This window comes from Symphodus melops, assembly GCF_947650265.1.
Source record: "Symphodus melops genome assembly, chromosome: 15".
NCBI classification, from domain to species: Eukaryota; Metazoa; Chordata; class Actinopteri; order Labriformes; family Labridae; genus Symphodus; species Symphodus melops.
The window spans coordinates 940,803-953,112 of NC_136705.1; the positions used below are offsets into that span (position 1 = coordinate 940,803).

A 12,310-nucleotide genomic window follows, 5' to 3' on the forward strand; every position below is an offset into this window, starting at 1 on the left:
CTTTACATGAACAGATAAACTGATCACATGACTGTTGGTTGTTTTAATATGCAGATCTGTGTTGTGTCAGTAAACGCCACACAAAGCTCTTTATAGAGATTTTACATGAAGTGAATAGCCTCTAAGCTGAACCAGTGTTTGCTTATCATCAATCACTCGAGCATTGTATGTTAACTGCCTGTTTAATCTACTTTATTGATGAGACTCTTTTTAAAGCCAAGTGTAATTTTTTCACAAAGCACAACTTCTTCCACATCAACCTTCGGAGTGAGTGTGACTCGTAACAGGCGGGTTACAGCAGCGAGCGCCGCGTTGTGTAAGGCCTCTGATAGGATTTAGGTCGCAGCACGGCGGAGCGAGGAGTCAGGACTCTCAGCAGCCGTCTCCACACACACACAGAGAGAGACATTGATTCTTGAAGTTATTCCAGATAAAGATAAAAGTCTGATAGACTTCAAGCTGCATTGTTTCCTAATACGCCCACAAATAGTGGAAGTGTGCGTGTGCACTTTGACCCCTTTGCACTGTTTGACTTCAGAGTCAGTGTTTTCTCTGGGCTGACATCACACCGGACACTATGAAATGAGCTCAAAGCAGAAAGAAGTTAAAAAGCTTGTTGTTGTTATAAGTTTAGTTTATTAGTTTATTTGAATCAGGAGAAAAAACATTAGCCTCTGAAGAGAAGAGATGCTTTGTACCAGATTTAGCTGACAAGCTAATGTGCTAATATCCATCTCTCTGGGCAGGTGATGGCGACAGTCAAATACAAATCAACTGGTCACGTCTGCACGTAGCATGCACATAAACGCAAACATTTAAAAGACATGGAACCATATACAGATATCAAAACATCATGAACTAGTTTCCCTGAGACGTAAAAGGCTGACTGTTAAAATCCACTTTTCAGACGAGTCATGGGATCGTTTCCTTCCTGCGTGTTGCTGAAGTGCGTCTTCAACAAACTGCAGCTAACAACACTCCTGTTCTCACACATTAAATCCAACAGCACCAAAATGAAGCCAATGCTGAAGTGTTAAAATCCTGCAGTTCCTGGAGTGTCCACTAGAGGCTGGCTGCAGCAGCACAGGAAGTCACATACACACCCATTCAAAAAGCCTGTTTTTACAGCAGACATGTTGACAGGTACAAAAAACCAACTATGCCCTGCAGGCTGGAACGTGCTGCAGGATGATCAGGAGCTGGTCTCTTTAAATGTTTTGTAAAAGTGGATTTAAGGTGTTGGATGATGATGCTTCATGGCGGAGATGTTTCCGCTCCGTGACTCACGATATGCTGATCCATGTCTGTCACGTGTTTTTATTTAACCAGGAAAAGTGTTACTGAGATGAACAGGAGCAGCAGCACAAACATCTACAGTCAGATATTTCTGCCTTCAGATTTTTAAAAAAGACAGAAACCAGCTGCTGAAGATTTAGAGTCTCTTGCAACCGATTCCAAGAAGATGGAACTGGACACTTGAAAGCTGCTTTTCCCAGTTCAGTGCGAGCTTCAGGGAAAGTTAAAGGATCTGAATCCTGGGAGCGAAGGTTCTAACTTCCAGCATGTAGCTCTGTTACACCGTGCTCCAGTCACATCTTCAACTCAAAGCTGCTGTGAGCAGAAGAGCGAGAGCATGCTGTGTGTGTGTGTGTGTGTGTGTGTGTGTGTGTGTGTGTGTGTGTGCACTGTTTGCAGAAGTGTGCAGCACATGTTGTCAGAGCAAAGCAGCAAATATTAGGAGGCTGTGACTTGGTATTGAAACATGCATCGATGTGGTTTGAGTTTCTGGTTCTGAGTCGACCCTGCAAGACGAGTTCATTTATAAGACGCTGTTCAGACACAAGGCCACTCACAGACAGAACAAACAGAAATACACTAAAACAGAGCTGAAGGAAAGAATGCAACAGAAATTAAGAAAACTGATTTTACATCATTAAAAGACAGAGAAGAATTTAAAAGTAGTCGATAAAGTAACAACTATTAAAAACTCACAACATCTGCACACAGCTGGGTCAAAGCCCGGACATGTTGAGCATGCTGACAGGCTCTCTCTCTCTCTCTCTCTCTCTCTCTCTCTCTCTCTCTTTGTGCTGCAGAGCCACCGTCCGTTAATCAGTGAACAATTATCCGGGCTTGTTATTTCTCCCTCTCAGGAGATAATGAGACGCTGCTCATGCATAAGAAGAGAGGAGCTGCAGCTCGTCTTTAATTTCAGCTAACATCTGAGAGTAAGTGATTCTTTGACACGGACGATGGTTAATCAGTTTGCTGTTTGGGATTCAGAGCCAATCAACAGAGCAACAATAGTTGGATGAGGGTTAAAGAGGCAGCAGTGAGTTCAGTAACCATCTGAACGACGTCGAGTCATTAGAGGTCTTGTGACAGCAATTAACAAACATTTGAATGAAACCTTTATTGACTCGAGGGGAATCTTCCCAGAGAGCATAACACACTACACAAACACACATTTACATGAAAGCAGATAAAACACATGAAAGCATCACATGGGATAAACTGAGAAATGTTATAAAACACACAAACATGGAGCTCTCGTTTATTCTGAACTCCAGGATTTCACTGACTTCAACTCTCTGATTATTCTTTAAGAGAGTTGGGACTTAATGAGGAACTTTTCCGAGCTTTGTTTTAGTCAAACGTCTCGGATCGTGTTCTCTCTAGTGCACCTTAAAAACTCTTAAAGTAACTTTCCAAGCGTCATCACGTTTGTTTAATCATCTTTTAGCTTTTATTTTTGTTGTTTCGCACGTCGACATTGTGCTGCATGAAAACAAGATCGTCAAGATTTAACCTTTTTTGTTCCCCACGCGGTGAAAACTTTATCGCCCCAAAGAAAGTGCAAATCAAATGTACAAGATGTGAAACGCTTTCACAAGACAGATCTGGTCCTTCTGTCTCATCTGGGACTTTTAACCGTTCAAGAGATCGTCCACAGGGACAAAAGCTAAAGTGACTAATCTGGTTCAAACATCTTTCTGTCTTTCAAAACAAACAGAGACAGAAAAAGTGTTTTGGTTTTATAATAGTTTTTATTTATTTATTAACAACACAGCCCAAACAAAACTAACAAGCAAAAACCAATCTGACAGCTGGACAGAACAAACAACATGAAATAAATGTAATTATTAAGATCCATTCAGTATTTATTAATTCAGTCCCAGGACATTTTATTTACAAATCTGCAAAAAATGTTTATCAAAATGTAAATTTGTCTCAAATTATGTTAAAGTGTTTCAAACTTTTTTAATTATATTTTGCACTTCCCAGCCACCGTACATTTAACCCTTAAACCCAGAGAATAAAATCTCAATAAAAACAAACATGAAGCATCTGAATGCTCTAAAGGATGTGACGCCTTATTTTAATTATTTTATCTTATTTTTAGTTTGTATCACAGTCACATTTCCCTCGATCTGTCGATCATCTAAAGAAGGCTTCATGTTCACGTATATATTTTTAAAGGTTTGTTTTTCTGAAACTAATAAAACGTGTTTTAAATAAAATATGAAGCTTGATGCAGAAAAAAGCCCGTCGTTTAATTCAGCCCGTCTTCTTGTGCCTTCATTAAACCTTCACGTCTTTAAGTTGTCCTCATGTGTCACAAACTCTCACATGTTTGTCGTCTTTCAGTGAAGTGGTATCGATGAGGCGCTCGGACGCTTTCTTTTGTCCTGCAGAGCTTCACATCCGCCACTGACCTTAACATCACTGGAGAGAGATTAGGCGATAACGAGGAGGGGGCCAGAGTACCCCCCCCCCCCCCCCCCCCCCCCGCTCTGTTCAGGCTTTACCATGGCCTTCTGGGTCTCAGGTGATCAATATAAAGGTACCTGACAGGAGCAGGAGACACAGTCAGAGAGTCCCACACAGGAGCACTGAGCTCATCTGCAGTCAGAGCTTCATTCATTCAGCAGGAGACGTTCGACATGTGGAAGGACGCCAGCAACGGTAAGACATGACTAAAGCTGAGAACATCTTAAAGAGCTTCAATAAGACACTTCAGATTAAGTGAACTCCTCACTGTGTTCGAGACAAAGTGCAGATGAGCTTCAGTTCACAGAGTTTAGAATCAGCTTTGGAATCTGATCTGTAGATATAATAACCTGCAGCTGATGTTTGACTGGAGATCATCTCTGTAGTTTTATCCATCTCTTTGTATTTTTAATTATCTCCTGTGTGTGTAAGTTTAATCGTTGCAAAATTCAGAACAATGCAAACTACGAGAGAAATGTTTAAGTGTCAACATCATGAATCTGTGCATGGAAGGAGTTTCTGTTCTGCACAATTAGAGATGTAAAAGTGACTTTTTGATGAAGTATTTTATGGCTGAACTCGGTGGAGGATCATGATGATGAAGAAGAAGAAGTCTAAACGTTGTTTGATGTGTAACCGGGCTCTCTCCTCGTCCTCTCAGATGATGCCCCGCCCTCCAGTGGCGGCTCCGCTCGCAGCGCCAGCCGCAGAAAGAGAACCAGCTTCTCCAAAGAACACGTGGAGCTGCTGAGGGCCACGTTCGAGACTGACCCGTACCCGGGCATCAGCCTCAGGGAGAACCTGTCCCAGACCACCGGCCTGCCAGAATCACGCATACAGGTACACAGTCACTGCCTTACAAAGAGTAATCTTTGTATTGGATTTGACATCCAGCACAAACCCTTAGACAGCTGTGTGTTTCTTATCACCAGGAGGCTCTGTGTTCAAATGCTTCCTGCATAGACCTGCAGATACGCTATCACTTTATATCTCTATCTGTGAAGATGACACAAGCTGTTTTTATCAGCTCACAGATAGACAGTACAACTCTGAGAGCTGATCCCCCCCCCCCCCCCACCCTCCACTGCCTGTTTGCTCACAAAATGATTAACCAAAAAAAACAACTAAAAAACCCCCAAAGACTTTGTTTTTATTTCCTGATTTTTAACCTGAGCTCTGTCTTCTCTCTCTCCGTCCAGGTGTGGTTCCAGAACAGAAGAGCTCGCACTCTGAAGTGTAAAGGGGCAAAGAAAGCTCTGTGGCAGACCGACAGCCCCGTCCACGACTCTCTGCCTCCTCCTCATGCAGGCCGGGGCCAGCCTCAGGGGCCCCCGCCTGCCTACCACACCCAGGTGAAGGAGGAGATGGAGGACGTCTGCTACTTCGGACAGCGTCCTCCCACCTACTCAGCCATGGAAGAGCACGCACATTACGGCTCCATGTACGGGCTGCAGCAGGGCCAACAGGTTGGGAGCGGCTCCAGCCCCCCTGTGAGGACCCTCTGGTCCCAGCCCGGCAGCCAGACCCCCCCTCTGTGGTGCCACTCGCCTCTGGAGATGAGAAACTACAACTCCAGCTTCATGTATCCAGGCTCAGCAGAGCAGATGTACACCTCCCACTCCTCCACGCCTGACACGCCTGACTCTGGGTACTGGGACGGCGGCGTGGAGAGCAGCCCCCCGCTGGAGGGTCCGTACTCTCAGCTGGAGGAGTCGTTGAGCGGCGCCGTGCTGGAGGGCTGCAGAGAGCCTGCATACCCAGCGCTGGTCCCACACGCCCCTCTACCCGAGCTGTCCCTGCAGGAGATCCTGGGGGAGCTGAACGAGGACTGGCTGGGGGGACACGGTCTGGATAACCACGCTGCGATGGATAAAACGTCTTTCTGCTGACGACTCAGTGACCCGGATTCATTACGGACGATTATTGATCATTTGTATTATTATGATTTTAGTTTATTTTTTACTTCTAAGATGTGAACACATGAAAACTCTGCAGAACTGTAAGAAACGACATCACACGATTCTGATCCTATTTATTCCATCATGAATTCATTCTCTATTTATAAGCGCTATTTATGATCATATCTGCACTTTTATATAAATAAATCAATAGTAATAAACCAAGAAAGTCTTCTTTGTTGTCCTATCCAATAATAGACCTGTGCTTAATGTGAAACCAATCAGATTCAGCTCTGTGCAGGTCAGCCATGAGTTCCTCCGCTCTGCAGAGAGACAGAGTGAAGAGGCCGATCTGAGAGGAAAAGTAGCAGACAACCAGCAGAGGGCGTCAGTGAGTTACACAAGAATACCACGGATATCAATTCATGATCTGAACCTCCCTGGTGAGAAAGTTCACCATCCAAAGCTGACACAAACAATGCAACAACATCTGCTGTTGAAAAATAAGAAAACCTGCAGACAAAAAAAGTCTAAAGGTTCAAATATGAATCTGAATGTGTCATGTTTTTATCAACACGCTGGATGGGGAGTTCATTTAGATAAGAATTATTCACAGTGAGGGGCGTGGCTTAACTACAACATCACAGAAGGTCACCTGCTGTGATCTTGTAGCTAGCTGCTCCAGAAACAGACCCGGTGGTTCATGGCGCCCGCAGTCTGATGAGGCCAAACTGTGCCGATGATGGAACACAAAACGCCGTAATGGGCTTCAAAAGTCAGCTTCAAACTCCAAAGGGTGACACCACAGAGGCAGGTCACAGACGTGGAGTCGGGTCTGACCAGTAGGAGGTGCTCAAGCACCTTCTTAAGTCGAGCGACTCTTAAAACAGCAGCCGGTCGACATGATTTGTTTTCACTTTCTCTCTCTACTCTCACATCGCGTCCTACCGCTTTGATCATCAGGTCGAGATTAGAGGAATCTAATCTGTGTTTATCAGCTCTGATGACCCAACACACACTTATTCATCCAGCGAGCGGTGGAAGAAGTCCATGACGCTGCACAGGATGTTCATCTGGAGGTTTGAGCTGCTCGCTCTGAACAATGCCTGCATGTTGTTTGTTCGTGCTTTGGCCTCCTGCCTTCATCCTCAAGATGGGAGGAAGGGTGCTGTCCTTTTGTTTCAGTGTCTGGTTCTTCTTCCCAAAGAAGAAAAACACACAACAGTCCTGGATACAGGAGAGAGCTCGCTAAAGATAGATCAGCAGAGGAAATGTTGCAGACAGTCCTGAGCAGCTGTTTACACATACAGTATACAGAATGCACCAGTTCATACAGTGAAGATACTAAAGAGCTGTGTTGAAGGTGATCAGAGATGGAGACAGCTTGACAGCTACATTAAGTTCACCCCGTCCATTTCTCTGGGATGTTGTTCAGCTGTGCCCCAGGTGGACTGATCAGGACATTTAAAGACAGAGAAGATTCAGACTCTAGAAGGACATCGGACTTTAATATTGAAAGAAATAATTGTTCTGTGACGGTGAAATTGAAACACAAAAACATTTATTTTGTGATGTGACTTTACAAAAACTATTTGGGGTTCATTTCAATACTGGAAAAAAAAACAGCAAAAGACTTAAAATCTTCAAATGTAGAAAATAACAATGTAAAACTTTGGTAACATGTGAAACACAGTCATTAATATGGACAAACAATATAAACACAAATCAGATTGTTGAAACTCAAACCATACTTTTATTTTTATGAATGAATGAACAAATTAAAAATAAAAACAGATAGATAGATAGATCGATAGATCGATAGATTATAACAGCCAGACTTTAATTATAAATAAAGATAAAGGAAGAAGAAGCTTCTCCATGGACAAGATGGTGGAGGTTCCTCCTCTGTGCATCATCAGCTGCTCCTCTCTGCACCACCAGTGTCCTGATCGCTCACATCATGACAGAGACCATCCCTATCTAATGAGAGAAGAAGAGAGATGACAGAAATCATTTTCATCAGCTGGAAGTCATCAGATTCCCCCACAGCGCTGTAACTAAGCCCCGCCCCCACTTTAACACTGAACGCTTTCATATTGGTGTGTGAGTGTGTGATTTGACCTGGTGTGTATCAACAATCTGTCCCCTGAACTATGGTGTGTGACACAACCACCTTAGATCATGAAGGATGTGAAGGTGTTGATGATCGGCCGAAGCAGAGAGACAGTAGAACCGTTCTAATGAGTTTATTCTCTCATGCTGCAGTTTACACTCCCACACAGACGCACGCCCCCCCCCCCCCCCCCCCCCCCTTCAGGGCTAAATAATGTCAGGACCTCGCTTGAACTCATCAGGAACTTACAAATTAGTCTTAAGATCAGGAAGAAAAACATGGTGGTAATATGGTGATAAAAAATGGTTCTATGATATTTTTTCCGTATCGCCCACCTCGACCCTGACTCTCTCTCCAGGTGTGTTCAAAGACAGGACGGAACAAGAAGCACTGTGAATGGAAACTATAACATACAACAAGGTAGATCTATATTTAAACATTCAGCTTCCTCCATCAAAGGCTGTAAACTCTGCAACACATTAAACACCTGAAATCACATTCATCTCACACTTCAAATCTGTTACAGAAACAGTGAAATGCTGGATGGAAGCAAACCAGAGCATCTTTAAAATGGTATCTTAAATCTGTAACTTAATGCTTTTATAGCGTTTGTATTGTCATATTTGTGTACATGTATTTGAATGTGTCCTCATAAAGTGTTATGGAGTTTAATGTGATTGAAGGTTGAACATTTTACTCTGTTGTTGACACAAAGGCTCAACTAGAGACACATGTTGGAAATTAGCAACAGCTATAAAGTCTTTATGCAGCAGATCAGTTTCATGCTTTGTATTGAAACTATGTTCAGTCACACTGTATATAAATAAATAAATGAAGATATGTGGAGGGTTGATTAAAGAACACTGAGACACTGACTTCAGAGTCTCCAGTCGATAGTTTGGATTCTTCTGAAGATCACTCAGCAGCGTCATGTCTGAATACTTCAGGTTGTTCCCGCCCAGGTTCAGCTCTCTGAGATGGGAGGGGTTGGACTTCAGAGCTGAGGCCAGAGAAGAACAGCTGATCTCTGACAACCTGCAGCCCCTCAATCTGAATAAAGAATAAAAGAAGAATAAAGATAATGCATGATCCTTCACTTTGTCTTATTTACCGTAAATTCCGGACTATTGAGCGCACCGGCTAAAGATAAGTAAATAAATGTATTTGTACATATATAAGCCGCACTTGATTATAAGCCGCAGGTGTCCACGTTGTAACAGAGCGATTTACACAGAAAGACGTGACACAAAAACATTGTTTTAACTTTTGATTAAATACGTACTACTGGTAACATCCGCAAATACGAAGCCTAGTGGAAATCCTTGATGGAACAGTGTCTGTAACACGGCTGATGAAAAAGATTACCGTAATATATTTCACAAGAAAAAGTCCATCCATTCACTGACTCGGAATGACTTCATTACTCACTTCCTCAGTGTCTTTTTCGTTGTCGCTGTCAGTTTCAACTTTACGTGCAGCAGCTCTGTTAGCTTCTTTGACAGCCAGCTCGATCGCCTTTAACATGAAAGCTGCATCATATGTATTTCTCTGTGTGTTTTCCATGATGAGGGTGCATGCATGAAGCGCAAAATGACTGATATTAAGATCCGACGCGACGAGGTGAAATATTTTTTTTGGCAAAAGCTCATTGTCCCCCAAGAAAAATCCATAAATAAGCCGCATCCTTGTAAAAGCCGCAGTGTTCAAAACGTCACAAAAAAGTAGCGGCTTATAGTCCGGAATTTACGGTAACTGTTTTAAATGTTTGAATGTTTACATGTACTTAATTTAGGCAGATTGTTTCAGAGTGATGCATTCTGGGTCACATGAGACGATTAAATTATAACGATAAATGATGATTAATATTAAAACAAATGTAACTGTTTTGTTTAAATTGTAAACAAAACAGAAAGAACTGAGTGAATACTAAATTCAGATTAATTAAATTGTTAATTAACTTCAGGCTGGTTCACACGGCAGGATTTTAAAATTGTCGGCCGATTTCCAAAACTTGAGAGAGCACACACACATGGCGATAAATAATCGGAGGTTTTACAGTTTTGGTCGTACAGTGTGTGGTGTGCAGCCACACAGCAACATCAACACACACCAACCGATTTCACTCGCAAACGTCCCCCGATCAGACGGGAAACCTCGCAAAACCTCTGGAGATCAAACATGATTCCAGAGTCAACAAACGGATGAAGAGGATGTAACAGGGATCGTTTGTGCTGTTTTTATCTGAAAAACACGTTTTAAAAAGAGGCGTCGGTCACAGAGTGGAGACAACGGGAGCATGAGCTGTACTTGCTACATGATGATATGGAGGTGACTAGTTGTTGTTTCGGTGTTTCCTCACCACTACGTCACCTCGCTTTCTGATTGGCTACGCGTCACAGTCAACAGGCTCCTGCTCGTTTTCTCCTCGGGGGGGAAAAACCACACGTGATGAGAAATCAGGCCAAAACAATCCAACATGTTGAATTTCCCCGATTTGAGATCGGAGCGGTCCCGACATTCTTCCGACCAGACGAGAGCGGTCTGAACACACCACACACAGCAGGATGATCTGATAAGATTATTTTATGATGATCGGGGCGTCCTTAAGATTATCAGAAGGGGAGAATCGGAGCCAAAATCTGTGTAATTATCCTGCTGTGTGATCCAGGCTTTAGATTCTGTTTTATTTTGTTTGCTGTTAAAATGAAGGATGATAAAAGAAGCACGGTTAATGAGCTCAAATTTAACACTAATTTGATTTTGCATATTTATGTCCTGAAAAGACTTTTGTTAATGAACATGTTTATGTCTGAGGGATTGTTTGAAATGTGACAATAAATACGTTGGACAAAAACCCACAGAAAGAATCTGAGCTGTGAATCTCTGTGATCTTCAAGCCCCATTCAAGTCGAGGGATCACTGAATTAAAAAACACACAATGACTTGACATTAATTAATCATGATTAGTAATATTAATGTAATAACAAAACTGACTACATAAAACCCCAACAGTCAGAAAAAACATGTTCACATCAAATCTCTAAATTATTAAATATCCAGAGATTTAAATTCAGACAAATACTGAAAATATATAAATCCTGAAATGTGCAACAATGGAGGATGTGGATTGAAATGATCCAAATAAATGACACAGTCAGTGATCTGACCTCAGAGTCTCCAGTCTGCAGTTTGGACTCTGCAGTCCCTCACACAGCAGCTTCACTCCTGAATCCTGCAGGTTGTTCCCGCCCAGGTCCAGCTCTCTGAGATGGGAGGGGTTGGACTTCAGAGCTGAGGCCAGAGAAGAACAGCTGATCTCTGACAAACTGCAGTCCTCCAATCTGAATAAAGAATAAAAGAAGACTTCTTAACAGAACCAGAGGAAACCAGAGGCTTCATGAGCACGTTGTTTTAATCTTCACGAAGAGTTTGAAACTTTTCTCCACATAATCAGAAATCTCTGCATGAAGATGATTCATAAATCTGAATACTTTGACAGGATATAGAAACTTTTTCAAAACTCAATCTAAACTTGTTGTAAATGATAAACTCTGTGACTGATCCCACCTGCCTCCTTTGTGTTTCTTTTTGAAGTGTTGAAGCTGAAAACTATCCCATCATATATTTCATATCTGTCTGTGTTTGTGTGATTGTCAGTGTGTCTGTTCAGTGAAGCTGTTTTAGATGTTTGTGTATTTCTTTATATTTGTGTTGTTTTTGTTACCATATATAATGTTATGTCATCGTAACCAGCGTTACTTAGAAACACATTTAACAGCAAGTTTTCTTTTCTTTTCAGCCCTACTTGAAGTTTTAATAATCATATATGATCAAAGTTGAGCTCCTGTTTATTTTACTGTTATTTATAAATCACAAAGTTAAAGTGAGACTCCAGACTGTGACCGACCACACGCCTCTGTTTGCTGTGATTTAACGTCCTTAAGCTGTGAGCATCATGGCTCTGCTCATATCAACATCTCTCCCTTTCTTTCTGAAACTCTTTTTAGACATACTCACATGTAAACTTTTTATATGTTATAAATAAATACACACGTGAACACTCGATTGTTGTACAGTCCTTGTGTGTCCTACTGAAAGGTGTTTATGTATTACATTATAAACAAACACACCTTCCTTCACTGACACTCTCTTACACACATGCACACTTGCACTGAAGTTATGGGTAACAAATAAGAATGTGTGTCTGCACATATGAAGTGCTATAATATGCCAAACAATTTCTTACAGAGAGGGAGAGTCTTCTGGAAGAAATGAATTTAAATGAACAATCATACTTGTTTTTTCATTAAAATAAATTCAAATTAATTAATTTATACATTTATCAATAAGCCATAGCCTAGCATGAAAACACGAGTCATCCTGTATTATAACTACATTTCTGCTGTTTATAACAAACCAAACCGTGTGAAAATCTGTTACAAATTCAGGGAGTTATGATGATTAATGTAATCGAGGATAGAACTTCCTCAATAGAAATTAATGCAGAGCGGGTGGACAAGAGACCCAT

The 12,310-nt window shown here is 41.9% G+C and overlaps 2 protein-coding genes across 2 annotated transcripts in view; one reads left to right on the plus strand and one right to left on the minus strand.

The window, feature by feature from the left end:
* LOC306835646 (uncharacterized protein) overlaps nucleotides 1–12,310 on the plus strand; it is a 380,835-nt gene that overhangs the window by 231,822 nt on the left and 136,703 nt on the right. The window lies entirely within an intron of this gene.
* LOC306836312 (uncharacterized protein) overlaps nucleotides 7,992–12,310 on the minus strand; it is a 54,274-nt gene continuing 49,955 nt past the window's right edge. The window contains exons 10-11 of the mRNA XM_079363315.1: nucleotides 10,950–11,123; nucleotides 7,992–8,832 (exon numbers count right to left, since the gene is read on the minus strand). Coding sequence (XP_079219441.1) covers nucleotides 8,451–8,832; nucleotides 10,950–11,123 — 556 coding nt within the window. The 3' untranslated portion in view covers nucleotides 7,992–8,450. The remainder of the gene's footprint in view (nucleotides 8,833–10,949; nucleotides 11,124–12,310) is intronic.